We start from the raw sequence: 27,363 nt of genomic DNA, 5'->3' as shown, positions 1-27,363 counted from the left end.
AAACAAACAAAATAACAAGTGAGTTTCAAAAGAGTGTTGTGTAAGCGATCGAGTCATTAACTGTTATCACTTTTAATTTTGGTCCAATTTAGGGTTTTAAGAATCATACACTTCAAGTACATTGTTAATGCTGCGTAATAATAATTTTAAAACTGGATTAATAAAACAGTTTTTATTCATCATCACTTAAGTAAAAGTATCATTACTTTAGACTTAAGTCCTAAGTGGTATCTTCCTGTAAGCGTATCGTTCGGTCCTGCGAGACTCGTCCATTTAGAGAGCCTCAATCTCCAAAACAGGTCTAGTATAGTATCTACAATTGGCCTCCGACTCTAGGTCCAGTCAACAGTTTTGACGTGTTCAGATGTCTTCAACTCTCATTCTGCTTAGAGCAGCCACTAGACAGGCTACAAAGTATTATCTAGAAAGTTAATCAAAATCATCAGCTAAGCTTCTAGTTGGTTTTCAAACTCAACACTTGTGCCAAATGTAAAGTGAGGAAATCTTGCAGAGAGATAAAATGAGATTTTTAGAAGCCCGACAAATAACGTGCCTCCTGTATATGGCGTGAGCGATTCCAGTGAAAGCTTCAGATGATGGTTGGGTATACTAATCCTTGCTTGACCAATGTGAGTTTATCAGCAAGAAAAAATCACCCGAATCTTCAACATTATAAAAAAAACCTTTAGTTATGATGTCACAAACTTACATAACATTTTAAATAACACATAACATATCATAACATATTAAATACCGTGTAAAAAGACTTAGATCAATAAGGGGGGTCGTACCTGTAGAATAAATAGACACTGAGGATTACAGTAAAAAAATATGTTAGAGTGATTTCACCCTTTTTTCTATTTTGTTAAACATTTTGAACACAGATTGTTACTGATTTTTTTTTTGCTTTACTGCTTACTATACTGCTATGGGAAAAATCAAGTCACGAAAAACCAGAAAAAGTTAGTCGAAACCTTTTGAGGTTATAGTGCCAAACAAGAAGACGAATAGGATGTCCTGGAAAGACTCTCATAGATTATCATGCAATAAAAATTTAATCGTTTTTTCTGTTATTCATTACCTTTTTATGTTTTGGTAAATTAGTTAATAAAATTTAAAATTCTCCTCATAATAATCCAATATGACTTATTATCATTTCTAGTTTGAGGGTCATTTACAAAACCTTTAAACAAATTTCAGTTAAATCTTTTGTGAGTCACAAAAAAGGCACTCTGCTACCATTTTGTTTGCAAAGCTTACCAAGCACATTGAAAACTCAACTATACACTTCAACAATCCCTTGTCATTAACATTTTTAACGACTCAGCTCATCACAACCCCCGAAGAACTCTATTGTGCTTCGACGTATCACACTCGTTGTAATCCTAACGCCTCCCTATCGTCTGCAACCACTAGTGGTTTTTTTAATAGATTTTAGTTTCGTAATAAAGACTTAAAACTCTCGCACCATAACGCTACTTTATGCCACCAGTTTGCCAGTTGCTGCAGCTGTCGATTAAGCGCAAAAACTAGATCCCACAAAAAGCCACACACCGTAACTGACAGAGCGCATCGTTAAAAGTTTGCGACATAAAATTAGTCGACCGAGCAATCAATAAGCCACTTCGGGATTCGGCTCTCCATCTCCGACATTTTGCTGAAATTGCCGGTAATAACACTTCAATATTGTGCCATAAATCTTCCCAGTTTGTTTCGGATCGGGGGAATAGGCAAGCGGATATGGTGAGGGCCAGTTTCGGGAAGCAAAATGGGTCCTCTGTTTATCATATTCGACTGTCAACGTCTTCACAAGCTGCAGGCACTGCGAAATGCTGACGGGCATTGTGAAAATTGAATGTTGATTTGACTGGGGCAGACGGTTGTCCGGATAAATGTAAGTGTTTAGTCTTCTGTCTTTTTTTCGTCTCAACGTTGCCTCCTTTGTGCTTCTGTCCATAGACCACCGATTGCTTGGCCGTCGATCCCGACGATAGATCGTTTGGTGATGGATGCGTTCAAGTGGCTGTGGTGCGATTGTTTTATCCCTTGTTTCGTAAGCAAGAACAGAGCCACGATTGCTGTTTCCACCGTGTCTGCGTGTTTGTATATATATATTTTTGAGCACGAAAGATGCGTCAATCCAAGGATAAAACAGAATTCTGTTCTAGCTGCCTTGCCAGCTGATGGTGCTGGCCCACCCACTAGAGCAACCATTATGAAAAATGATTGGCGATAAAATAGAACATTAAGCACGCGTTGACTCGCAAAGCTGCGATGTTCTCGCACGAACCAAGATGCTGCAGTGGGTTGTCGTCCTGCATGGTTGGGGGATCGGTTGTTGTATTGCTGCCGCTTCCGTTGCTAATACTACCCGTCAAGAAGCAGTAACGAGCGGATAGCGTTGAAAGAGCTTTTAGCTTTGAAGAATGAAATGGAGTGAACGCTGTTGTGTGGGATACACTCACACACAAAAAAACTCCCAAACAAGCAAACAGTTTCCAGCACGCCAAACAGATGCCCAAAAAAGCCTTCGTCGAACGAATGATGGGTAGCGAAGTAGACAGCTCACGGCTAGCAATTTAACGGCAGGAAGCTGAAGCACTGAAGCACCGAGCCTCGACAAGCGTTGTAAAGGGGCTGGGGATTCTCGGCCACTGGCAAACCCCAAAAAATGGATCAAAATTTTCCGACACGGCGATACTGAGCTGGTTCAACAGAGGCGAGAGCGAGAGCAAGATCTGACGTGATAAATCAGTGCAATTTTAAGTTGCTTTTCCCACTGCCATTCATCCTCTGGCGTATTTCCGAGCATTTTTCTGATAAATTTGATCGAGGTTCTGCAAACCTGACACGAGTTTGAAAATAGATATTTTGTGTTATGTGTAGTTGTACATTGTAAATTGTAAATTTTATTGCAATTTAAGGCTAATAGTTGTATAAATTAGTATGAATTACTATAAAGGCATATTGAGGTAATAATTATGGTTAATTTGGTTTGAATTTTATAGCAATTTAAGAAGAACCTCTCATTTATTAGAATGAACTCTTATAAAGGAGGGAACTTCTACGAATGAATTAGGTAAACGGATAATGTTTTTGACAGAAACTATACGGAAAACAAGCGAGCCTTGGAATTAGATATTTAAGCAGTAGTAGAAGGTTTTTTTTGAGAATTAATTTAAAATATTTTATGAATATTTGTTTGAAATGTGAAATATGATGAAAATATTTTTTTTATTTTAAACATTTCGTAACATTAAATCATCTGGCATAAGATTTCCAAGGCTCCATATAACCTTCCCTTCGAATAATCTTCGAACGCTATTGAACCCAGACCAGATCTTGCAAAAACCTCACCAGCAAAACATTTTATAAGCCAAAACAAGACTGTCTTCAAATTGTTTGAGCCAAGCAAAACCCATCCCCAAAACATTGACCCGGAGAGTAAAAATAAGAAAAGAAAACAATCAACAGCGAGATGAGATTTATTTCCTTCCCCAATTTTGATGGCGATATTTATTTTCCGCCAAATGCATTGATTGTTATCCGTCCGTTAGCGTTAGCGGCAGAAGGAGAAGTAAACAGTAGTGACGAAAGCAAAGCAAAAAAACATAAACCAGTAATGGCTGAACGGAGGCGGATTATGATATGGGAGGCAGACTAAACAAAACCCCCCAAACCCCCCAAAAAAATATATATACAAACGGATCAAAACAAAGCAAAATCCTGACGAAACAGTGGAACGTTTCCGCTGAAAACGAACCATTTCATCATTCCACTGTACGGTTCGGCAATTGTATCTTGATTGTGTCAAACAAGCGAGCATTTGCCGTGCCGATGATGGTGGATCTCACTTGTCTGTATGGCTGGGCCTCAACCGGTACGGCCCACAGAACCGAAGCCGAAATCTTACCGGGAAAGAATCAAAATGCGTGAACTTCACATGTAGAATATTAAAAATGGCTTTAAACAAGTGCCAACAAACGCACATCTTGAAACCCACTCGGAGAGGCAGATCAAAGGTATGAATCGGTAAAGGGTGTTGAAAATTCACACAATTTATACACGTACGTTGATTTCTGTGTGGAGAGCGTCAGTTTTGCACAGGCCCGTGTCAGTGAAGCTGGTTGTTATGATGTTGCGATTTATTATTTAAGGAAATCGATATGGTTGAAGGTACAGCAGCACGGTTTGTTTGCTGTTGTTGAAATATTATGTTTCTTCGCTTCACTTTGTCTAAATCAGCCATTGGGTTGGGTGGCTATCTGCAGTGTTACTCATAGCTGGTATGAAATGTTTTCGAGTGAAAGACAGTGCTGTATGCTCGTATATCGGCTTTATTTTACGAAAAACGCTCTCCAGTGATTTTTTGTCTAGTACTAGGCTATGTACTAATTGCTTAGAAAGGTACAGTTCTTTTCTTTAAATTTGATCACAAATCTATCCCGAAGGTTGAAACAATAGCGGCACCGACCGGTGATTTAGCCGGTCGTCATACGACAGGACTTGGCTAAAATCTCGTCTGGAGCCCCTTCCCAGATTCTGAAGGGTAAAATGCAGTCACATAAAGTCATAAAGGGCAAATCAAGGTCTTTCAATGCTTAAGTGCCAAAGAAGAAGAACCTTTCAACTCCTGATGCAGCAGAACACTTCGACCTAACGAAACTTTTTTCTTTGCTATCGTCTGTTTTAATTAGGCTCAGAGTAGAGGTTGAAAAAGGATTTAAATATTATGGACTATCACCAACTAAGAACGGCAATGATTAGCCTATACTGCGATGCTCTCCGACAAGAAAGTAATTTTATTCCAGTTTGGTCAAAACATTTTAAATTAAGTAATTCTACCTTAAATATCTAAAATCGTATGAAGTCTTGAACCAAGGAACTCCTAAAGCACTAAAGCAATAGATTCACACTCAACAGTCTTTGCCTATCTATTTGCAATTATTTTCTCAGCCGAGTCTCCATTATATTATTTCAACATTACATTGTGCAGCCTCTATGAATCTTTAAAACCTGCTTATGCTTAAAAGGTATTATCAGCTTGGTTATCTGTTTTCTTCTAACAAAAAATTGAAAAAAGATACCCCGATAAACCAACTCGTTGCAATATTCCAAAGTAAATTTGCCTTTATAAGTTTTATTGTAAAGGCCTGTTTGTTGAAAGGACACTAGACGACTGTAGCTAAGGCGATGCCGATGCCTGTCTTCAAACGGTAGTTCAACGAGGTTCAAATCTCATTCAACGTGCCTACCTGTACGTAGGGCTAACTGCTTTCTTACGGGTGACATCAAGTCACAGCAAGCCAGAAATGACAGGCCGAGGCCTCTCGAGGTTGTAGTGCTAGTGCTCAGACAGACAGGCCCTAGACAGCAATAAAGCTATGTGTTGTATAAAAATAAAGATGCTTAGATAGAACATGAGGGCGGTCAAGTGAGCGAGACGATAACGGCAACAATCTCCAGATAGCAGGACCAGGGTTCAAATCTAGACCTAGACCGCCTCCACGTACGCAGGACTTGCTATCCAAAGTCAAGCCACAGAAAGCCGGAAATGGCAGGCCAGAACCTTAAGAGGTTGAAGCACAAATAAGAAGAAGAAATAAACTCCTGAAAAAGCTGAACATTCCGCTCTAACAAAGCAATATTTTTGCTTTCGTCTAATTCTATTGAGCTCGGAAGAAAACTCAGAGAAGAACTTACACATGGAACATATGTAAGAGTTGAACTTAAATCAGGGTATTTTATTAAATATTGCCAAAAACAACGCCAATGTCTATGTTTGACTATAAGTTTTAGCGTTGGAAACATGAACATATTATGATAAAATTGTACTTAAACTCTTCTATAATCAAGCATTTGCACCTTAAGAATGCTTCAAAAATGTATTTTTTGTATTTTTATTTATGTGAAAGGTACATAATGTTGGCTTCAGAAGCTTCTGTTTTAATAAAGAAAGCAAAAAAGCGAAAAAAGTTCCGCACACCAGACATAATACTGTACAAATATATCATCCATTCGCATCTCGAACCCACTCCGCATGAATAGGATTTGATTTGGTAGATCGTTCCAAATGGGTTTGTCTTACCCCGGTCTCCTTTTTTTTCCCTGGAAAAAACCGAACCCAACAGGAAGTTCCCAAGTTCAGCATAACTCATTCATATTCATCCCTCATTTTTAACTCTATTTCGTGTCCACCCTTACCACCCGTGTGGGAAGGTACGTTTGGCCTTTCTTCCGCCCTTTCCGGAAGCATCCAGTTCGGCATGCTTTCTTTCGTGTTTGGTTTACTCCTAGCTTCGAATCTTACTCCGGCGGCGAAGTGTCTTATCAAGTTCCAACCCACTAGGAAACATATTGCGTTGCCGAGGTGTTCGTGACGAACGCATGATTTCCCGCATTGGCGGAAGTTTGGGTGTCGCTCGCATTTTTTTTTCTCCCCGCTTTCGATTGTAGATGATGTATTCCAGCTCTTTTCACTGTTCATTTGTTCATTCACCCTTCACGCATGTACTGTGTGTTTTATCATCTCACCCACCGGTTACATCCGGAGACGGACCCATAATTGGTGGCAGAAAATGGTATCCTTTCTTCCGTTTTCTTTTTTCGATTCCTGGTAACTTATCGTAGATACTAGAACACATACCCAAACACAGTAGCAAAAGACGCCACGCCACACTTCCGGTTTGGTGGTGGTATGGCTTTACTAAATGACATCAAGATTTATCACCGACCGTCGATCACACGGTTCATCGACCACTTATGCTTGCATTTTTCTCTGTTGTTTTTTCTGGTAGGAATTGTTATCTTTCCACGTTGGTTTTCATCCCTTTTCCTTTTGCTTTTCTTTTTTTACATGAACTCTACGCCGCACGGTGACCGGAATCCGACCGACCGAAAACATTAAATTAATCGTTAATTAATGGCGACCTGGCGGCTGGACGCCCTGGATGCGAACGAACGCGAGCAGAATCAAATTTCGTGGATCCGACGGCGGGACTGGCACATCCTGTCGTCCGGCGCGCAGATGTACACGAACGACGAACGGTTCGCGATTCTGCACACGCCCGGCTCCAACACGTGGACGCTACAGATCAAGTTTGTGCAGCGCCGCGATCATGGTACCTACGAGTGTCAAGTAAGTGGAGATATTCATAATTAAATATATTATTGGAGGTCCTATAGATAATTGAACTTCCAATTTATTAGAAGCTTGTGCTGGCTCAAGAGCTCAAGAAAAAGTTCGGGACGTAGCGAACCAACTTTTACACCGTTTCCTCTAAGGATGCCTGAATATGAGTTAAACAAACCGATCATTAAATACTACGAGTGGGTTTTTGATTCCCAGAAGTGTGCTATACATAGCAAATATAGACCAAATATTTTTGTCCTGCGTGAAGTTTTTGGTTGCTAAAGGTTAGGTAAATTTGAAGTTCTCAACTTCCAAGACACCGGGTCACCGTTGAAATTTAGACCTATTCACACTAGCTGCAAGACATGGTACTTCTGAGAAAATAAAGGCTATCAAACTACGGCTTTTCCAACGTTGTTAAGGAGGTCTGTCGACCTTTTAATATTCTTCACAGCATCGTTTCAGCAGAATTTTCAAAGTAAAGTGCTAGGATTTTGTGCTATGGCGCGGTCCGGTGGCCGAGGCGATAAAGGTCTTCACACGGCAGGACCGGAGTTCAAATCTCATCCAGACCGCCTCCCCGTACGCAGGGCTGACTACTTTACTACGGGTAAAATTAAGTCACAGCAAGATAGAAATGGCAGGCCGAGACCTCCCGAGGTTGTAGTGTCAAGGAAGAAGAAAAAGAAGCTTTGATTTTATTAACGAAATAGTAGAATTATTATCGTCAGCAAGATGAATCTGCAAGCATTTCAAAAAAGTCACATTAACTGATGCTGAATGCACATTACTTCTTGTAAAGAATCTTGAAAGATAATACCGATTGAGAGTTATAAACTAATTCAAATGCAGATTTCACGAGACAGCACAGGTGTATAGACTAAAGTAATGGGATAATAATATGTAGAACTACTCATACGTAGTTCTTCTCTCCAAGGAAGAAGAAGAAAAAGAGACTCATACATAGATGTATTATTGTGAATTACTCTTCTTTTAACGTGTTGTTGAGCGAATGGTTGAGATAAAATCTTTTTGATGACATATAAAATCCTTTAAACTTGCCCTGTGATACCCAAGGATCGGCACGTCTGATCGTTAGATCCGAATTCCGTGACTAAGATCCTACCTCTTCTTAAATACGTCTGCTTGTAATACTGCAATGTGACATCAATCAAGGTAGTTGATGTGTGAGTGACGCTAGTTAAAACTTTTCTTTCTGAATAGATAGAAAGAGTCCTTTACAGTTCGGTGTCTTGAAATTAACTGTTTTATTGAATTCAGCCGATTCCGTTATCGGCCCATAAACGGCCCAGCAGCGATCGCCGCATCAGCATAACTCGTCGCGTTGGATACAACACGACACTCCCAATGCTGATTTAGCGATTACCGACGCTCGTTGCTAACTCGCCCCCCCTCAGATGTGAACGTCCACGATTCACTGTGTTTGTTTAGGAAATGTGACGTAGTCGGGTGTCTGATTTGGTGACGAATTATGTACTGTGACTACCGTTTGCGTGTTTTTGCACCTCTTTGTAAACCAGTAAAGCAATGCTACTCCCAGTATAATGAGAGGAAAGATGATACCTCCGAAAATGTTTATCGTTGGCCAGGTTATTTGAAAAGAGTTGTTTTGTAAGCGAATGTGCTCCAATTCTTTACGTGTCTCGATGTGCAGATTATGTAAATCTTCCAGACTTATGTTCGAAATTTCCAGCTGTCTTTTAATAAACACTCCGTCGAGTGGATATAAGTTCAACGTTCCAACTAGATCGGTGAGTTTGGATGAGTATCTCACGTCGTTTATGTAAATATCGCATGTGTTGAAGCTTATTACGAACGATCCCTGAAGTGTTCTGTTGCTTATACCACAGTTGGAGACGAGTGTAAATTTCTCTACAGAGTTAATCAATATGGCGTGATTATTAATCTGTAATATTTCAGTTTTGGCTGGACTCTTCGTAAAGTTACATTCTGCTTCTCGACCTTCCATTAATCTTGGAATGCAATCTGATTCATCCAACTCTATTTCATTGATTTTATAGATTTTCGGGGTTAGAGTGCTAACACGGTATCTGATTGCTTCGTGAGTTATGAATCTGTCATACTGGAGGTGAATCTTGCCGTCGTGGTACAGGATTGGATAAATTTTTATCTTACGGAACGTTCTTGGGTCGAGTTTGGGTGTTTTTATGAGCAGCATTATTTCTTGGCGGTTGGTGGCGATAGAGGCGTCGGCGTAGGAAAGCGCTTCTAGAGTTGTGTCGAACGGAATGTTTTCTGCTGCCAGGTTTTTTTCCAAACAATTGATTTCATATTTTGACAATATTTTTTCGTTTAAAATATTCGCTTTCGTCATAACTATACTATCAACTATTTCCTGCAGTGTGTCTATCATCTTTTTTAGGTGGAGATAAATATTGATGGAATGAATTTCTAATGATTCTGATCTGAATTGAGTTATTACGTTACGAGTTTTTTCTGTTATTTCTTTAATCTGGTTGTTAATATTCCTATTGATTGTAACTTGTGCATTATTGTCATCGATGAGATTATTAATTGTTTTGTTAATAACACGAAGATCGTTTGCATCTGGTGTTCCTGCAATAAACTTCCAAATTGTTCCTATGGAATCCCAACGTTTGAATCTTTTAGTGGGAAGCATTCTTTTCAATATGGTATTCAGTTCTTCGAATTGGTTTTGGATAATACTGGAAAATTGATTATTGCTCATTTTTTCGAAATCGTCCTTAATTGCTTGAATATAACCCTTATACGCAGTTAAATTGTAATGGTGTATGTAAATATGGCTATCTATCCTTATTCTTGCCCAACCTTCGTCCATTGCAACTATAGGTTGGTTGTCTACCTTCAGAATAGAGATCCTCGGCTCAGCTAGGGTACATACTACAAATAGAAAACTGTAAGAAGAGAACAATGATGTTAGAATGACGGTATTGTTAGCTATCTTATTTTTATATCGTTTTTATGAATTTTTCGTGAATCATTTGTGTTTATAGTGCTTTTGTTTACTTTGTTAATCTTGATTTTCTTGTATCTCGGCTTGTGTTTTAATCTGGCTCTGGTTTTTTCATAAACTGTCATATCCTCTTTTATATTTATTTCCTTTTTTCTCTTATTGTAATATGAAATATCTTTCTCCTGTTTCTTTGTTAAATTTTTGTAAACATTTTCACAAATATCTGATGAACGGACAGACGGTAAAATTATCTCATAAGGAGTATATTTAGTAGTCGAATGAATGGATGAATTATATTTGTGAAGTGAAAGCTCGATTAGATCAGAAATAGTTAAATTGTTGTTCTCAAATTTCGTTATTCGATAAATTTCTAATATGGTAGAATGGAACCTTTCTATTACTCCATTCATTTCACTTCGACCTGTAGCTGTTAAATATATTTGGATTTGGTGAGTTTTATAAAAATCTATTAGATCTTGTGTACCAAAAGATTTTTCGCCGTCCATTACTAATATTTTAGGAGGATGGTATTTTGTAATTATTTCTTTAACTGCCGGAACAATATCTAAGGCGGCTCGCGATTGAATTTCTTTAATTTGAGCGAATTTTGAAAATTTATCGATGTAAGTTAAAAAATAATGTTTTTCGAGAAACATTATATCAATGTGTGCAATTTGGAAAGGGTGTACGGGGATTGGAGTTTGTTGTTGAGGATACCGGATAGGGTTTCGGTCATATTTGTTTTCATTGCAGATACAGCAATTGGAAACAATTTTTTTTATCTTGGCTAGCAGCTTTGGAAAATAGTATTTACGTAAAATTTGCGACTTATTTTCCTGGGCTCCACGATGTGCCCTATTGTGCTCTGCCGTGATTATTTCTCGTTGTTGATCTTCGTCTGTAATGTCTTCCAGAAGATTTTGAGTAAATCGAATCTTAAGGAGCTTCTGACTTCCAAAATACTTCCTATAAACCTCTTGAAATTTTCCCATTATGTCTTCACTCGTGAAAAGTCCGTTTACTTTTGATATTGTGAAATGATCCTTTAGAATCTGTAAAAGAGATGATTCGGTTATTATTTCGGAGTAAATTGTTGTACGTTTAAAATTTTGGAATGGATATTCAATTACTGTGTTTGGTTTCCCTTTTTTCAACACGATCTGGTTGTGAAAAGCATTAAGTGGTGCTTCTGTAGAGATAATGTAAAAATCGTCACTAGTTTGTGATGAATGTTGCGTACCAGTCATAGAGAAAACTATTCTGCTGAGGGCATCTGCTACAACATTGCCTTTGCCTGGTTTATACAAAATCTCGTGGTCATGCTCCTCTAAATATGCTTTCCAACGTTTTAATTTTGCGTTAGTATTTTTTTGGGAGAGGGCAAAAGTAAGTGGTTGATGATCAGTTAATATTTTGAGTTTAGCTCCATACAAATAATTGCGGAAAGTTTGTAGTGACCAGAAAATTGCAAGCATTTCTTTCTCAGGGGTGGAATATTTCTCTTCAGTTTTAGATAGTGTTCTTGATGCGAAGTGAATTGGTTTATCTTTGCCTAATTCACCTTGAGAAAGAACGGATCCAATTGCATAATCTGAAGCATCGGTTGTCAAAATAAATGGTTTGTTAAAATCTGGATAGATGAGAATATCGCTCGATGATAGTATTTGCTTCATTTTATTGAAACATTCGATTTCTTGTTGATTTAATGTAATTTTCTTTTTGGATGTGTCAGATCCCTTTCCCCTTAAAATGTTTGTCAAAGGTTTAGCAATTTTGGCAAAGTCTTTGACAAATCGTCGATAGTAGCCCATTAATCCTAGGAAGGCACGCAAATCTTTAATGGTTTTGGGCACAGGGTATTTATTTATAACTTCTATTTTTTTATGGTTGGGTTTTATTCCCTCTGTGCAAATAATGAAACCAAGAAATTCAACTTCTTGGCGAAGGAATTCTGATTTGTCTAATTGAATTTTTAGTCCTGCATTATTTAATGTTGTCAAAATTGTGTCCAAATTTTTCAAATGATTTTCTAAATCATCGCCAAAAACTATTACGTCGTCTATATAAACGTAACATATTTTTCCAATAAAATTTCGAAGTACATCATCGATAGCCCTTTGAAATATAGCCGGTGCGTTTTTTAAACCAAACGGCATCCTAGTAAATTCGTATTTACCGTTATTAATAGCAAAAGCCGTTTTTTCAATATCTGATGCTTTCATCTTAATTTGATGGAATCCCGAAGCTAAATCTAAAGTCGAGAAATATTTTTTTCCTTTTAATTGGTCTATCACATAATTTATCTCGGGCATTGGATATTTTTCGGAGATGGTTTTAGCATTTAACATTCGATAATCGATAACCATTCTAAATTTCTTTTGTCCTGATGCATCCGGTTTTTTTGGCACAATCCATACCGGTGAAGTCCAAGCTGAGCGAGACGGTCTGATTATTCCATCCGCTAATAGCTTGTCAACTTGCTTATTTACTTCGTCAGCATATGCTGCAGGATATGGATACACTCTTTGATGGATAGGTGTATCGTCTGAAGTGTGTATTGCACATTCCACTTTGGTTGTACATGTTAGTTTACTGTCTGGTTTGTAAAATGCATCTCTGTTTTTATCTAAAACCTGGTTTAGTTTTTCTAGCTCTAATTTGGATAGATGAGATGTTCGGATCAAATTGTGGGATGACCGATTATGTGGAGAATAGTATGAGATTGGGATGACGAATCTTTTAGAGTTTCTACTCAATGTGATTTGGTCATTTTCTAGATCAATTTTAGCTTTCAATGTTTTCAACATGCTATTTCCAATGATTCCATAAAAAAAATTGTGAAATTTGTGTAACAAAAAGCGATCTTCAAAATCAATTTTGGGATGAAAAAAATTTATATTAATTGCACTAGTAGGAGCAAATGTACTATTTGCACAACTTATTTGACCTACTGAAAATTCGTACGGTTTACTGATTTCATATGCACGTGCCAATTGTGGATGTATTAAATTAATATTAGCACCTGTGTCTATTAAAAACGGAAAGTTTCCAATGGTAGTTTTAAGATAAATAAAAGGAAGGCTGGGAACTACCAACTCATCTTCCACTCTAAAAAATGGTTCTGACCATCGCGACTTGATCCCTCCAACGGATCATGCTCGTGTTGCAAATTTATGTTTTGTAATTTGTCAACAAGATTGTTTTGCTCTGTGAGCTCAAATTCATTTATTGTTTGTCCGTGACAATACCTTGCGTCGTTGGCATTTTTATTCATTTGATGAGCATATAATGGGTGAGCTTGCCTCTTTACCCACGCTTCTTGACTTGATGGTGGTCTTGGTCTTTTTTCGCCATATGTGGGTCTGTTACCATAGTCAATATGACGTGAATTTATACTTCTATCTACCTCCATTGGCTCGGGCTGTTGCCTCTGTGGGGTATATTGCTGATTAGGCAGGTAATGGGAATTGTATCGTGGAGCTGGACGAGGCGCTGCTCTAGGAGGGGGTACTGGTTGATAAACAATTTTTCTGGGTGCTACCCTAGGGGGTTGAGGCTCGAAGCCTAAATCTCTTGGCTTGGGAATATTAAGAGAATTTTGATTTCCATATTGATTTTTAAAAGGTGCTGATCGAACGTCCATATTAAAGTAATCAATGCAAAATTGATATGCTTTGCTAAGGGTCTTCGGGTCAGCAGTTTTTAATAAAGTGGATAATGGTTTTTCTAAACCTCTAATAAACGAATCCAAAGCTTTCTCTCTGAAATAGTTTATGTGGACATTTGCATGCAGAGAGTACTTACTGTCAGTTTGAACTTGTGCTATTATAGCGGCTAACAATTGGTTAACCCTGCTATAATATCCGGCGAGGCTTTCCGAATTACCCTTACGAATACACGTCAATTCATAATCCAGGGTCTTCACGTCACGCTTATCTTTATAGTAAAGCATTAGGATAGATTTTATCTGATGCCAACTACATGTTGCATTATTTGCATTTAACACATCGGAAGCTTCTCCACGGACTTTCCTTCTGATTGTTCGTTCGATCAGATGGAACTGCACAGAGTCGTCAGGAAGATCTCTATACATGATAAAAACATCTTCCACATCCGAAATCCAATTCATCAACTCATTTGGGTTTCCATCAAAAATAGGAACATCCCTCAAAAAGTCAGGGGTTTTTCCCATCTCCACGAAAGATCGTAGAACCATTTCAGTGTTGGGATTGGTCATTTTTGTGTTTTAAATGCTCACTTCACTTAACACTTGTCACGATCACGATTCACCACTAACAAATTACAGCAGAAGCTATTTAATTAAACACCAAAATTTCACTGATTTCGGATTTTTTAGGTTTTTACTTACAGTATGGTTGAGTTAATTTCCATGGGCATCTGACTTCTTTTTCTTCGGGGGAAAATTGGGCAGCTACAGCAAGATGTTCCTTTTTATCCTTCTGATGACTGGGGGCTCGCTGGCAGCAATCGGGAATTAACCACGGTGTCCCAAAGTTCGCTTCGTTATTATGATGGCTCCTTCAACCACGAGATTAGCCACAATTTTTAAATGGCTAACTTTATAGGATTTTTTTTTAACTTATACACTTCCCGCTGATTTTTTTGTCAGGTCCCTATTCGGGCGCCAGTTAAAACTTTTCTTTCTGAATAGATAGAAAGAGTCCTTTACAGTTCGGTGTCTTGAAATTAACTGTTTTATTGAATTCAGCCGATTCCGTTATCGGCCCATAAACGGCCCAGCAGCGATCGCCGCATCAGCATAACTCGTCGCGTTGGATACAACACGACACTCCCAATGCTGATTTAGCGATTACCGACGCTCGTTGCTAACTCGCTTAGACCGCGGCATCTCACACATAGATGGCGCTGGTCATAGAACCATAATAACTGAAATTAGTTACATTTTTATATTTTGTAGCTTTTTCCAAGGCCTATTGCATCGGTGATAAGAGAAACTACACAAATAAGAGTTTTTTGCTAAAAATGGAGCTGAACAGTATTATTTTTGAAAAGTTTTACATTCATACAAATTATTGATTTGTGCTGAAACATAACTCCATATGCAAATAACAGCACGATATTCACACACAGACGTTGTACAGCCTCCCAATCCTACCGCAGTCGCAATGATCAACTTTTGGAAAGCTATCTAATGAAACTAGGAAATAACCTTGTCCTGGAAATGTTTGTCTCGAATAAGCCATCGCTTGCGGCATCAAAGCGTCTAAAGTCGAGCAAAACGACATGATCAAACACATCAAATCACGGATACACACTCGCTCGCAGACGGCCCAAAATCATCATCATGTCGGTAAACTCACTAACCTATCGTGACGCGCCCAGGCTACAGAGTTCAAACGTCCTTCTGCCAAATGCTTCTTCCCGATGCTCAAAAAGACGTTGGCTGCCGGGTGCGAGCGGGGGTCGGCCGACGAACTTTCAACGCTCAGTTACAAAAGTTTCCCCATAACGGAGGGGGGGGGGGGGGGGAGGAAATGTTCTTCATTCGAAACTGCAAAAACCCCATCCATATACAAAACGTGCACTGGCAGCACTTCTTCACCACCATCTCGCCCCGCCCCGAGACGATGGCCATCAGCATGTACATCTAAGCCAACGATAGTTTTAACCATTTCCCGGGCCCAGCCGTCAGTTGAGTGAAAACTTTTCACCGTGCAGTAAACACACCAACATATGCTGCCATGTGTTTTGGGCGAAATGAAATGAAAATTTTCATAAAACATCAGCCCCACTTCGGACCTCCGTCCACTTGCCATTAGTACGGCGAAACTGGGAACTTCAACAGTCAGAACGTTCCTGATACACACATCCACATTCCACCGCGTGTGGAGGGAGGGAAATTGTGACTTTAGTGATTTGTAGCACTTGCGACTTTTGAGACGAGACGGGTTAACGCAAGTAAATAGTAACGCTATCCGGCAGTTCATCAAAAGGCGCCCGCTTCTTTTACAGCACGGAACAGACAACGGGCGAGCAAGACGCATTACCAACTCGGAGCAGCTTCTTCGCGTGAAGATGTTCCGAGATGAAGTGAAAATGATTGCAGAGCGTAAAATTAGTGGCGGATATGAAGGTTTACGAGTTTTATGAATTTATAACCGGGCTTACACTGCACGGGCACGGGAAGCCATCGTTGCTGAAGCTTTCGGGTGGCATGAAATTGCTTCCTTGTAGCTAGTAACACTTTACTTACACACGGCACGGTCGGGTGATCTCTTCATATCAACTTTGAGCGTACGATCCAGTTGCACGCAGGCCGAAGGAAGGCTTTAGAAAAAAATGGTCTAATCTCTACCCCGTAATTACGTCCTTCCGATTGGAGTTGGTGGTTCGGTGTATACTTTCCCGTGGGGTGTCGGAATGAGTCACATTACGGTTTTGGTGTGCGATTTTATGCGAGTGTTTATGTTGATGTGACAAGCGTGGAATTGAAACCAAACAAAGCTTATGGGGATGAGATTATCGCTTGACAAAGGATGCTTAAGATTTGAAGTTTGAAGAAGTTGAATAGCTCTGAAACCTTCATTGTAATATGGTATGGTAGCTGTCGAAGCTGTTATCAATTATTATCTAAGACCTGCAATGAACAAAGGATAACTTATATTTTATACTTTTTATTAATGAATTAAAATTAAATCGTCAAAAGTTAGATGCCACTATCTGGTTGATTTAATGAATTCTTTTGATATTTAAAATCGCTTGTGGCACATAAATAGTCTCAGAACTCACATACCTTTCTGAAATATGTATATGTTCAAAGCTGACGAATTATTCTTAACTAACTCCAGGAAGGTCGGGAAAATAGATAAGAAGGCAACGATGGTTTAAGCACCTGTCAAGTATAAGATACTTGTTTTTCATCTCGTCTATTTTATTCGACAGCTGCAGAATAATCGTCTTAATCTGATTCTTAATAAGTTCAAAGATTTTATTTTTCATGAATAATATTTACTGTTCAGACCTTTATTCCTCAACTTATTCCTCACTATTTATTAACCTTAATCAATTAACCACGGAGGGCCAGAAATTGTAGGCCGAGACCTTTCGGGGTTGTGAAGCTAAGGAAGAAGAACCCTGAATTGACAAAAATAGTTTCAAACCAATCTGAAAAATGCACACATCTCCTAATGTTATTATTCATTCGGTTTATCCGATTTATACTGGCTTCGTTTGCAGGGTTTACGAGTATGCAATTTAATTGAAAATTCTTATCAAAACTTTTATATGTGCTTGGGTTTTGTCCATTTTTAGTTTAGGTAGAGTTCATAATTCTCAAAATTTGTCACACCTAAGGTTGACTGTTTCGTAGCATTAAAATTGTCATATACATCTGGTGTTAAGATGAAGTATTTCAAACCAATCCAAGCATTAATTTACTGTAGTTAACGGTTTTTGGAATGAAAATTCTGAAAGGATTAAAATTCTCTAACTTTGTTCCAGTATTCACTTAACTCATGGTTTCGATCATTCATTTCTGCTAGAACCCTTCTTGGTATTTAGTATAATCTATTCTAGATAGTATGTATCTTCTAGCAACTGAAACTATCCGTTCATGGTATGCGTTCGATACTACCTTTACCAAAGCTAAGTTTTCTCGTGGCTTAAAGAGAAATTCAAAAATGTGCTAAGTTCCACAACAGTTCAAGGTGAAATTCTAAAACCAGATTTCTCGGAAGCAGATGTCTAACGCATCAAAACTGATGCAACGTTAAAAATCCCTCCACAAAGGTTTGCTTTACCCTACACACGCCACACACTCAATTAATCCAATCACCAGCAATAATGGTCTTCAAAGGAACCGTGTTCATCTTTTACGTGATTTCAACTTAATAAACTTCTGCTAGAATAGAAAAAAAATACAATAAACCCCAACACCGAACGCGCGATTGGAAACATTCGGTGCGGAAGAAATAAGAACCATCACCGCGCATCATCGACACACCAAAACAACCGTTTCGCCTAATACGGCTAATGTTGCACGAACGATTATGCTCGGTATTTGGTATGCTTCGGATGCAGTGTGGCAGTAACTTTTTTGCTCACGCACTTCACCGCCACAGGTACGTGGCACTCCTTACGTCTTACCTCGCCCAATGTTTCTAATCACGGACAGAGGAGAGGTTTTTGCACCTTAGCGTTTGTACAGAACGCCCACCAACACCATGTTCGAACACAAACATCTTCTCGCACGGCTTTTTCCTATTCCTTGCGACGGTGTTGAGGCACGTACGCGAAGAGAAATCCGGTTTTTCGTGCGAAATACGGAAGTTACATTTGCGAACATCCGTGCGTTAGTAGCGTGAGTTTACTCGTTGCTCTCGAAGCATGCTTGGTAGTGTCATGTGTACCGAGCTGCATGGCGCAGTACAGAAAACAATTTAAATAAACTTTTCCACTGTTACCGGTTGATGGCGGGAAATGATAAGTTAAATTTGGTGGAAAATTGCACCTAAGCTTTCATTAGTCGTTGTGAAGGAATGAAGGTAAAATCTAATTTTCTTGACAATCCACGCAAAGAGAGCATCAAAATGCGCAAAATTTGCCTTTAATTTTCTTAAAGGAAGTCAAATTTTATATTAAGGTAAAAATATATTAAGGAACTTCAGTAGCTTGGCTGAGTAAAAAAGAGCTGATTTAATTTTGTTTTGTTCACAATCAACAACTCATCAATTCATGAACTTATTTATTGTACTTCTAACGAAAATAAAATGCTCTAAAGACGCTCCTAAATGAGCATTTCGTCAATTCTCACTTCAAATCTCGCTTAACCACAGATCAGATCCATCAGATTGAACAGGGCACGGGTTCGAATAATTGCATCCATCCCATCCACCGATCGATCGATACTCATTTTCATCGTGGAAATTATGAAAATTTTGTAAGTGATTGCCCCCTGCGCCGCATGGGGCACATTGGGATGTTGTGAAAATTTGGTGAAAACCTTGTAGCCTTCTTTCGAACGCCTTCAGCAACGGCACCCAACCAAACCGATTTAGCTTCCAGCTACCACGTGGCCACGTCTTCTTCGCTCGTGCGGCATTCGTTGTTCGCAAAGTAATTGCCGGCATCGCGCTGCTCCCAATTCAATCACGAGAACAGCCTCCTAGCGTTAAAGCTGCCAACATCACCACCAGAACAGGCAGAGGACCATTCTGCCACTGCCGTTCGGTTTACTTACCGGTTGATAACGGCAGAAACTTTGCGCGCGACGCACTTTCGCAGCGGACTTTGTTCCTTCAGTCATCGGACTTCCCGCCGGTGTTCACGTTGTTTACCGCTTCGATTGAACTTTCACTACAGCAAACCGGTGGCTCGCAGATATTTGCCCCGAAAGATCGGAAAAGCTTTTCCGAAACCGTTCCTGTTGCTTTTGGCCCCCCAAAAAGCGCCTACCACGCCACACGAAGAGTTGAAATTGAATTTCTCGTCCGCCCTTTTTTGTGTGCTGCTGCCGGCGGAAGGCGAGATTCATCCGGGTTTCGGTCGATTTTCTTCGATGGAACGTGTCGATCAGAGAATGGGCCCTTTCCCTTCCGGTGTAAGCGCCCGATGTTAGATAGGGTGCCGCACACAGCAACACAGCCAGCCGTTGGCTGGTGGGCATCTCTAGCCTGCCCGTTTTGCGAGCCGGATGCCGCAGCGCGCTATCTGCCGCACCCAGACGTTGCAATCTGGGTAACATGGGTTTAATTTGCAATAAGGCGCACCGCTGGGGAGAAGTTGTCGTTTGCCGCATGATTTTTAGATAACTTTTAGCCCGGCTGCCTGTGTGCTCATTTGTGGCAGCGGGGACAGCGATGGCTGAGTAATGGACGGATGGATGATTTGGGTGCAAAGCGCAGATGGGGTGGTTAGAGTGATCTGAAGGTGGATTGGTGTGTGTGTGTCGCTTTTGGGATGAAATCCATCATCACTGTAATATTCACGTTCAAAGTTTGAATAGTTTCCTTTGTTGGGCATTTATTAAGGTAGCTTGAAGGAAACATTTACTCAAGCCAATCCTTCAAGTTCGTTTATGATTGGTTGGACGAACTACTACAATTGATTTATTTACTTAAATTAACACAATTGAAAACGATTTATGTATATTGATCTAAAACAAGGAAAATCAAAGTTTAAGTGAACACTCTGCAAACCTTGTGACTTGGCGAACTTTTGAAAATATTCATCTTTTAGCGATTGATTTTAAGCAGCTACAGTTAATATAGACGAGACACAGACAGACTATGAGTTTTATCCTTAATCGAATTTATTTCTTGAGTGGTCTAATGGTCAAGGCAGAAGCGGTGCTGGTTTTAACTCGTCCCATCTGTATCCATCTACAGGACTAGGAAATGCCCCCCCCCCTAGGCTCAAGACTTTACTATCCAGCTACAGGATACTCAAAGACTCAAAGACTGCAGTCATATCAGCTCATGACTTGTCGAGGTTGTAGAGCCAAAGAAGAAGATGAGTATATTAAATTAGTGCAACGTATCCTAACAACAATTTTAGTTCGTGGTACAGGAGAAAGTGGGGTCGAAATTAACACGGAAGGACCAGGATTGGAAACGTTCCTCAGTTACATTAGTTACTGATAATATAGCCAGCACGATCATGCAGGTCGTTATGCTTAACAGATGCGGATAACAAGTTATAACAACAATCAAAAATTGAAGGACCCCTAGAAGTAACCATCAGAAGTTGATGGGTCACAATCTAATCCAGTTTCTAATTCCACTTCCAGTTACCAATCTATAGGAGACCTGTGTCGGAGGATTCTCTTCAATCATTATAATCGTAATACGTAATCGCAACTCGTCGTGGACTTCCCAGGACAATTAATCGAATTATAGGACTTGGTGATGTTGCGATTGTAAAGATTTACAGGATTGGGACCAACATCATGGCAGAAAGTCTATTTAAAAATTTCTCTTTTCTCGTCGCCAATCTTCCTCAACAGTATGCAAGATTACATTATATGATTATAGAGTTCCACTTCAGACTTCTAATATTCCACTTACTACGGAACAGGCATATCGTTATGTTTATCCTTCATTTTCCTTCTTCAACTTACAGATTTCCTAATTTGCTCCAACACAAATTGCAAGCCTTGTCCCACTCTACTTAAGACACACACACACAGGCAGACAAAAAATCTTTTAATATTCGTCCCCTATCTGCAGCTTAAAATTCACCGTCTCCAGAGGATGATGAATGCATTAAGGCTCTAATCTACCTTTGCCACAGGAGACAGATTAAGGTATGTGCACCGGTGAAAGCCGAATGGGAAGTGCACTGGCCTTAACACACACAAAAAAAAAAAAGCTCAAGCATTCTGGCCACTGGGCAACATTTTCCGTTATCAAATGAAGCTACCCATTCGTGCCTTTTTCGGATCTCGTTCCGGATGACGAGACTAGGGCAGGGTCCACAATCAGATTACCACCTTACCGTTCCCGTTTGCCGTTGGGTTGACTGCCGTGGGAATACCCGTGCTAGGGCCACAACAAAGACAACTATTCGTCTAATCTTGAGAACACAGACACACACACACACAAAAAAAAACTCGACGCTCAAAGGCTTTTTTCCGGAGCGTCACGTGACAATGTGAATTACTTATTCATTTTCACATGCAGCTTTTTCGTATCGTAAAGCTCTCAGCTTGCTTCTGCTTCGTTGGATACGTATCTTTCACAGTTTTTGGCTAAACCTGCTCTACCTAGCCATGGGTGAGATGCAGGGTTTTTTTTCGTGTACGGTGGTGTTCGTTTTCATAACCGAGTGAAAAGGAATGTTTCGGCGCTGGGAAAGAAACGAAATTGTAATGCAACGTTGGTGCCGCTTGCCCGTATTACCCATGGACTGCATGCGACGAAAGTACTGATTCACCGCAGCAGATAGGATGCTTGCAAGGTTGATCTTTAGTCTGCGCGCTTGCAAACCACATGAAAAGAAAGCACTAGAGCGGCAACTGGAGCTTGGCAGACTCACTTTCGATGAACCATGAAGACAGATGCTCAGACACGGATGGCTGGTAAGGTGGTTTTGTTGTCTGTCACGTTTGCTGCTGTGCCTGGTGTACGTTACCATCAGCTTTATTTTTGTCCGACTCTCTTTCCGGAGCTGAGGAACAGTGTCTGTTCATTTACCTTTCATTTTGACGGGAATATCTTGGGTATCTTTAGCTCGATCAGTTGTTGGCAAATTATTTTATAAAGGTAGACAACATACAAGCTTAATCTAATGTTGGAATAATGTAATGTATACTATTCAGAATCTTTAAATTAGGTGTTTATTTGTAAGATTCTGCCAATATTCCCCAAAACTTCAAAGAAATGCCTCTCTCAAATTGATATCGAAGTTCAATCAAACTTCACGCTATTTCAACACATGAAGTAATTTTCTCCTGAATCATTCGATACACTTCTTACAGCCATTCAGCTTAATTCCATCAGGTAAGGTGTGTGTCTGTGTGCCAGATTTCGAATACTAATAAATTCCTGACGACCGCACACGGCCTCACATACATCTGTTCACCGAAACGGAACAAACGACCTGTATTATCATATTAATGCATAGCGTAACAGGTGCCAGCAACTATCACATCAACTGACATCAATTTATGTGCCGAGCCAAGTGAACGCAAAACATGGACACATCGGGGTGTAAGAATATTTCTTCGCTCCACGCCCGATATAGCCGCGCTGCGCCGACAGGAGATTGATCGCCACCGATCGCAATCTCGTCGAACAGCCATCATTTCTAGCGTTACTCGATGGTTTTGATGAAACATCCTCCTTCTCTAACTCCCCCTGGCCTAAAAACGACGAACGAGGGCCCGACGAGATGAATATTGGCAATGCTGTTGAAAGGAAATTGAAACATAACTCGATTGGCAAAGCTACGTCTCAGCTGTTGTGTGGCCGTGTGCTGATGAATGTTTGTTAATCATAGTGTGTGGAAAGTTTTAAGACGGTAAACGAAAAAAAAATGCGCAAATGAAAATCACTGTGCAGTTATTAACCAATTTTAACTTGAAAGGAAATTTATTGTTTTTTGATAAATATGTTGGATTAATTGATTAAGAAATAATTTAAAAAAAAGTAAAATAAAATAACCTTTCCAGGTTGTAGTACCAAGGAAGAAGAACACATGAGGATATTCAACACATCTATTTATGTTTTATTAAAATTGTTGAAATATTTTGAAGAGAGGATGTAAATCTTCAACTTGTTTTCGAACTGTTCATGGCTGCTCGATGGCTAAACCACCGACGGGTAAGAGTCCAGCTGATTAAACCAACCAAGCTCACTGTCCTCTTCGACGCCTCATTTCGGGCGGATCACTAACAAACTCCATCCGAATGGGGCTTGAGTCCTGCATCCTTATCACGTTCCTCCGAGCGCCGCCAAACAGCTCAGCAAACTCATGGTTCATTCTCCTTCTCCACACGTTCTCATCGAACTTGGATCTTGGACGCTCGATACTATGCTACGTGATAGTGAGGAGAAGTGCTAAAAAGGCTAGACAAACAATAACAAAAAACTCATATCTACTAAATAAGATCAATCTAATACAGTGTTGCACAGTGTACCTGTTGAACTAGCTTAATACAATACTTGCTAACAACTTCAACTCTCACGATAAAATCGTACAAAACAAGTTAAGAGAATAGTAAAAAACCATTTAAGCAACATTTCTACCTACCTTTTTTCACATTATTTTACTTAGCATGTTGGTCAATGCCGCCGTCAGTGTCTTTCACCCACCCTTTCGATACAACTTTGCAATGCAAAACAGTGTAAACTTGTGCTTAAAAAGATTTTCTTTTCCACTTGAACCACCTTACTTGAACACACACACACCAACCCGCACAGTGCAGCTAGTTTTGCAATGCAAATGTTGTTGTCGGTGTGAATTGCCTTTCGCCCACGGTGAGCAGATAAATATGCTTGAATAGTGCTAGCCACCGTTCAGTTTCCCTATCGGAATCAACAGATCCGGTAAGCGTGCTGTACTGTTGGCCCCACTGTCTATATGAGCAACCTCGCAAAGTGAGTGCAGTTGCATAGCGTTTGACTAGCGGGAACGGTAGGAGAAACCCCATCGATCGAATGAAGTAACCACGCTTACCTTTTGAAGTTGGAACTCGGGTGAGTGGTGTGTGTGTAAACGGTTGCCGTGTTGCTCATCCTGAAAATGTAAAATAAATGTTGCCCGGACGAGCAAGTTTGTGGCCGGTGGTGTGGCGCGTGTACCGAAAAGGACAACCTAAGCTTGCACACAGCACAAAATGAGCAAACTGGCCACCAGTCCCAGCAAATGTTGCGGGGGGTTCAAGAAAGTGCAAACAGCACTCTTTAAAACACCCATAAATCATTCTGCTGGGTGTGTGTGTGCTGCGAAGTCCCGAAGAGAGACTTGGGGAAGCGTAAGAGCTACCACCCCTGGTAAATCCTCACTCCGGAAGCTTTTCCGCTTCATCTAGCACTTGCTACAGTGAAGGCTGCAACTGCGAACTTTGCGCCACCGTGTTTGTTCGAAAGCAGAGACACGTGCTATACAAACTGCGACGCACCAAGACTCTTCCAAGCATGCCGGAAGCGTGTACACTCGCCTGTTTTCTTTCACTCCATTCGGGGGGTTTTACTTCATCGCAAGCACACCGAAAGGAAGGAAGTTGTTGAGTTTCGTTGAATTTTAATGCGATTTTTGATGCAAAACTGTACGCGACCAACTGCTTCACAGCGCTTGACCGGTTGTCCTTTCGCACCGGGTTTTTACTGCCGTCCCATCCACGGCACGACCCCTTTTCTCCCGCAGGATGTATTGCCGGGGTCCGGCAAGTACCGGCAGCTTCTTGGCTGAAAAGCTGTCACGCGGCAAGAAAAATGGTGCCCCGATTAATATTCTTTCCAGCGTCCATTCGGCCGGAAAACAGCGATCCAGGCGCGCACGCTGTAACGCCCCGCATTTTCGCGTGCGACTAATGCACGCCGGCTAGCTGCCTTTTGTTTGTGTGTATGATGCAGGAAAATTCCGACCGGAGGCACCACTCATTGAACTTTCTTTCTCACAGCTTTCTGTTTTCTTTTCTTTTATTATTATTTTGCAACATTTCTCAGGTGAAAGGCAACGCAGCGTTTCGGAACGAATGCGTTTCGGATACAAGCTCGAAACATAATAAGACAAGACGATGCTGCACCATAATGGGACCCGACTTGAAAGCTTCCTTCAGGAAGCTTCAGTAGTTTGGAGGGAAAATTTATATTTTTCTCTGCTTTTCTCCTACCAACCGGCAGGTTGCTCGAGACCGGTGGCCAGCATTTTCCCGGGAGTTTGTTTGCCGGGCTGTTTGCACTGTTGGCGCACTCGCAAAACACGCCTTGAAATAAATTTATAAACACCCAGCACCCTTTCTGCCGGCCGTTCTCCGATCCCAAAAAGCATCGTATGCTTCCGGGGGAAAAAAAGAGGGCCTCCCAACCCTGGGAGGCGATTGTCTTAAATTATTCAAATGAATACATGTGAATGGGTTTGGAAGTTGGTGAGGGAAAAAGTTTCACTTCTCTTGACCGTGGGATGCCGGTCTCGGGAGGTCTCGCACTTGCCACAGCCCGAAAACTATATACCTACAGTGCGAGAGAGAAGCAAAAAGGAAATGGCTCGATCCGAAGAAAATGTGCTCATAAAGCATGCGGCAAGGAAATTTGTTCGCTCGCTCCTAAGACGATGCGTCGTTGCCACAGCAAATGGACAGCACTCTTTTGCCTTCTTTACCAACGTCTGTCCAACGGTTGAGATGGAAAACTAACACACCGAAGTGTGTGTATGTGTGTGCTGCCAGTGAAGTCTACAACTCTTTGGTACCGGAATATCCGAGCATCTGAGAAGAACCGGTAGCAAACGGTAGCAACCGATTTAGTTGCTAATTTTTCTTGCTTCCTTCAGGGCGTGTGTTTTGTGCTTTATTGCATTGCTTTCAGGTTTTTTTGCTATTTTTAGCGAGACGCACCGGAGCTTCTCCCGAGGCAAGTTTTATTCGCCTCACAGCTTAACGATAATGCTTCCGAACAGGCACACTAATGGGACCACAAGGTTGAGATAAAAATCTTCGCCTTTGCTGTGTCTTGGTCTGACATGATGGACCAACATGTTCAAAACGACAAGGTAAGGAAGCCATGCTAACGGGTCTTGGGATTTTTATTTTAAGAATTGAACATGATTTTGTATCTGTTTCTTTCAATTTGACTATTAATAAGGGAACTATATGTGTACTTGTTAAAAGGTTTCCTTCTTGTACAAAGAGTTTAACTTATAGATTTAGCAAATTGCCATGCATTTTTATAGCAAGCATTTACGTAAGTGGTGAACCGTTGTTATTCATAGCTCATCAACGATATGGTGATAGGATGTTCTCCATAGTAATCTATGTTGTAATCTATTTTATGAAAAACAACTTTGGAATTATAGTAAATTAAGAGCTCCCAAATTTACAGATAAATTTAAGGAGGATATTTTTTTACTTAAAGGCAGTCTGGTAGCGGAGGCGATAGGATAGTCTACACACGACAGGACCGTTATTTAAATCCCATCCAGCCTGCCTCTTTGTACGTTGGCTACGGATAAAATCATGTAATTGAAGAAAACCACAGTTTGAGTCCTCTCGGGGTTTTAGTGCTAAGAAAGAAGAAGAAAAATAAGAAAAAAGACAAATAATTAAGAGTTTTAATTATATTAAAAATAAAGATTTTTAAATTCAATGCTAATAAAGATTATAATTCAATGCTACAACCTCAGATAACTCCAAGAAGCAAATGAGTCTAACACTTGCCACTCTTAAAAAACAATTAATTGATTGCATCCTAAGCTTTCAACTTTTAATGCCACGTTTTTCATAAAGCTAGCAACATTTAATATCATATAGCTTAAGCTTTAATTTTTCAAAAAATTGAAACGTTGAAAAAACCCCATCAAGATTCACTTTTAATTAACTCTTGGTACGTCGAACCTAAACATACCAACACACATATACACCCATTCACACGCACAGAAAAACCACTAAGCAGTGGCAACCATGCCAACCTTCGAGCGTTCACACCGGCTCGAGCAGGATGTTGGGGTGTTTCCAATGAAACGGACGATTCTTCAGCTGCTTCGCGAATCCATTATCGAAAGTGGAAGCAGAATCACGTTCTCACACATTAAGAAAATTGACGGAGCATGTTTA

At 40.2% G+C, this 27,363-nt stretch overlaps 1 protein-coding gene across 4 annotated transcripts in view; it reads left to right on the top strand.

Moving 5' to 3' along the window:
- LOC118509487 (zwei Ig domain protein zig-8) overlaps positions 1–27,363 on the top strand; it is a 239,003-nt gene that overhangs the window by 125,950 nt on the left and 85,690 nt on the right. For all 4 annotated transcript variants that reach the window (XM_036050141.1, XM_036050139.1, XM_036050142.1 and 1 more), the window contains one exon: positions 6,971–7,138. In XM_036050141.1, the coding sequence (XP_035906034.1) occupies positions 6,971–7,138 (168 nt within the window). The remainder of the gene's footprint in view (positions 1–6,970; positions 7,139–27,363) is intronic.

The sequence above is a fragment of the Anopheles stephensi genome, chromosome 3, assembly GCF_013141755.1.
Source record: "Anopheles stephensi strain Indian chromosome 3, UCI_ANSTEP_V1.0, whole genome shotgun sequence".
Classification (NCBI taxonomy): domain Eukaryota; kingdom Metazoa; phylum Arthropoda; class Insecta; order Diptera; family Culicidae; genus Anopheles; species Anopheles stephensi.
The sequence above is the reverse complement of the archived record's forward strand: the minus strand, read 5'-3'. Positions and strand labels throughout refer to the sequence as shown.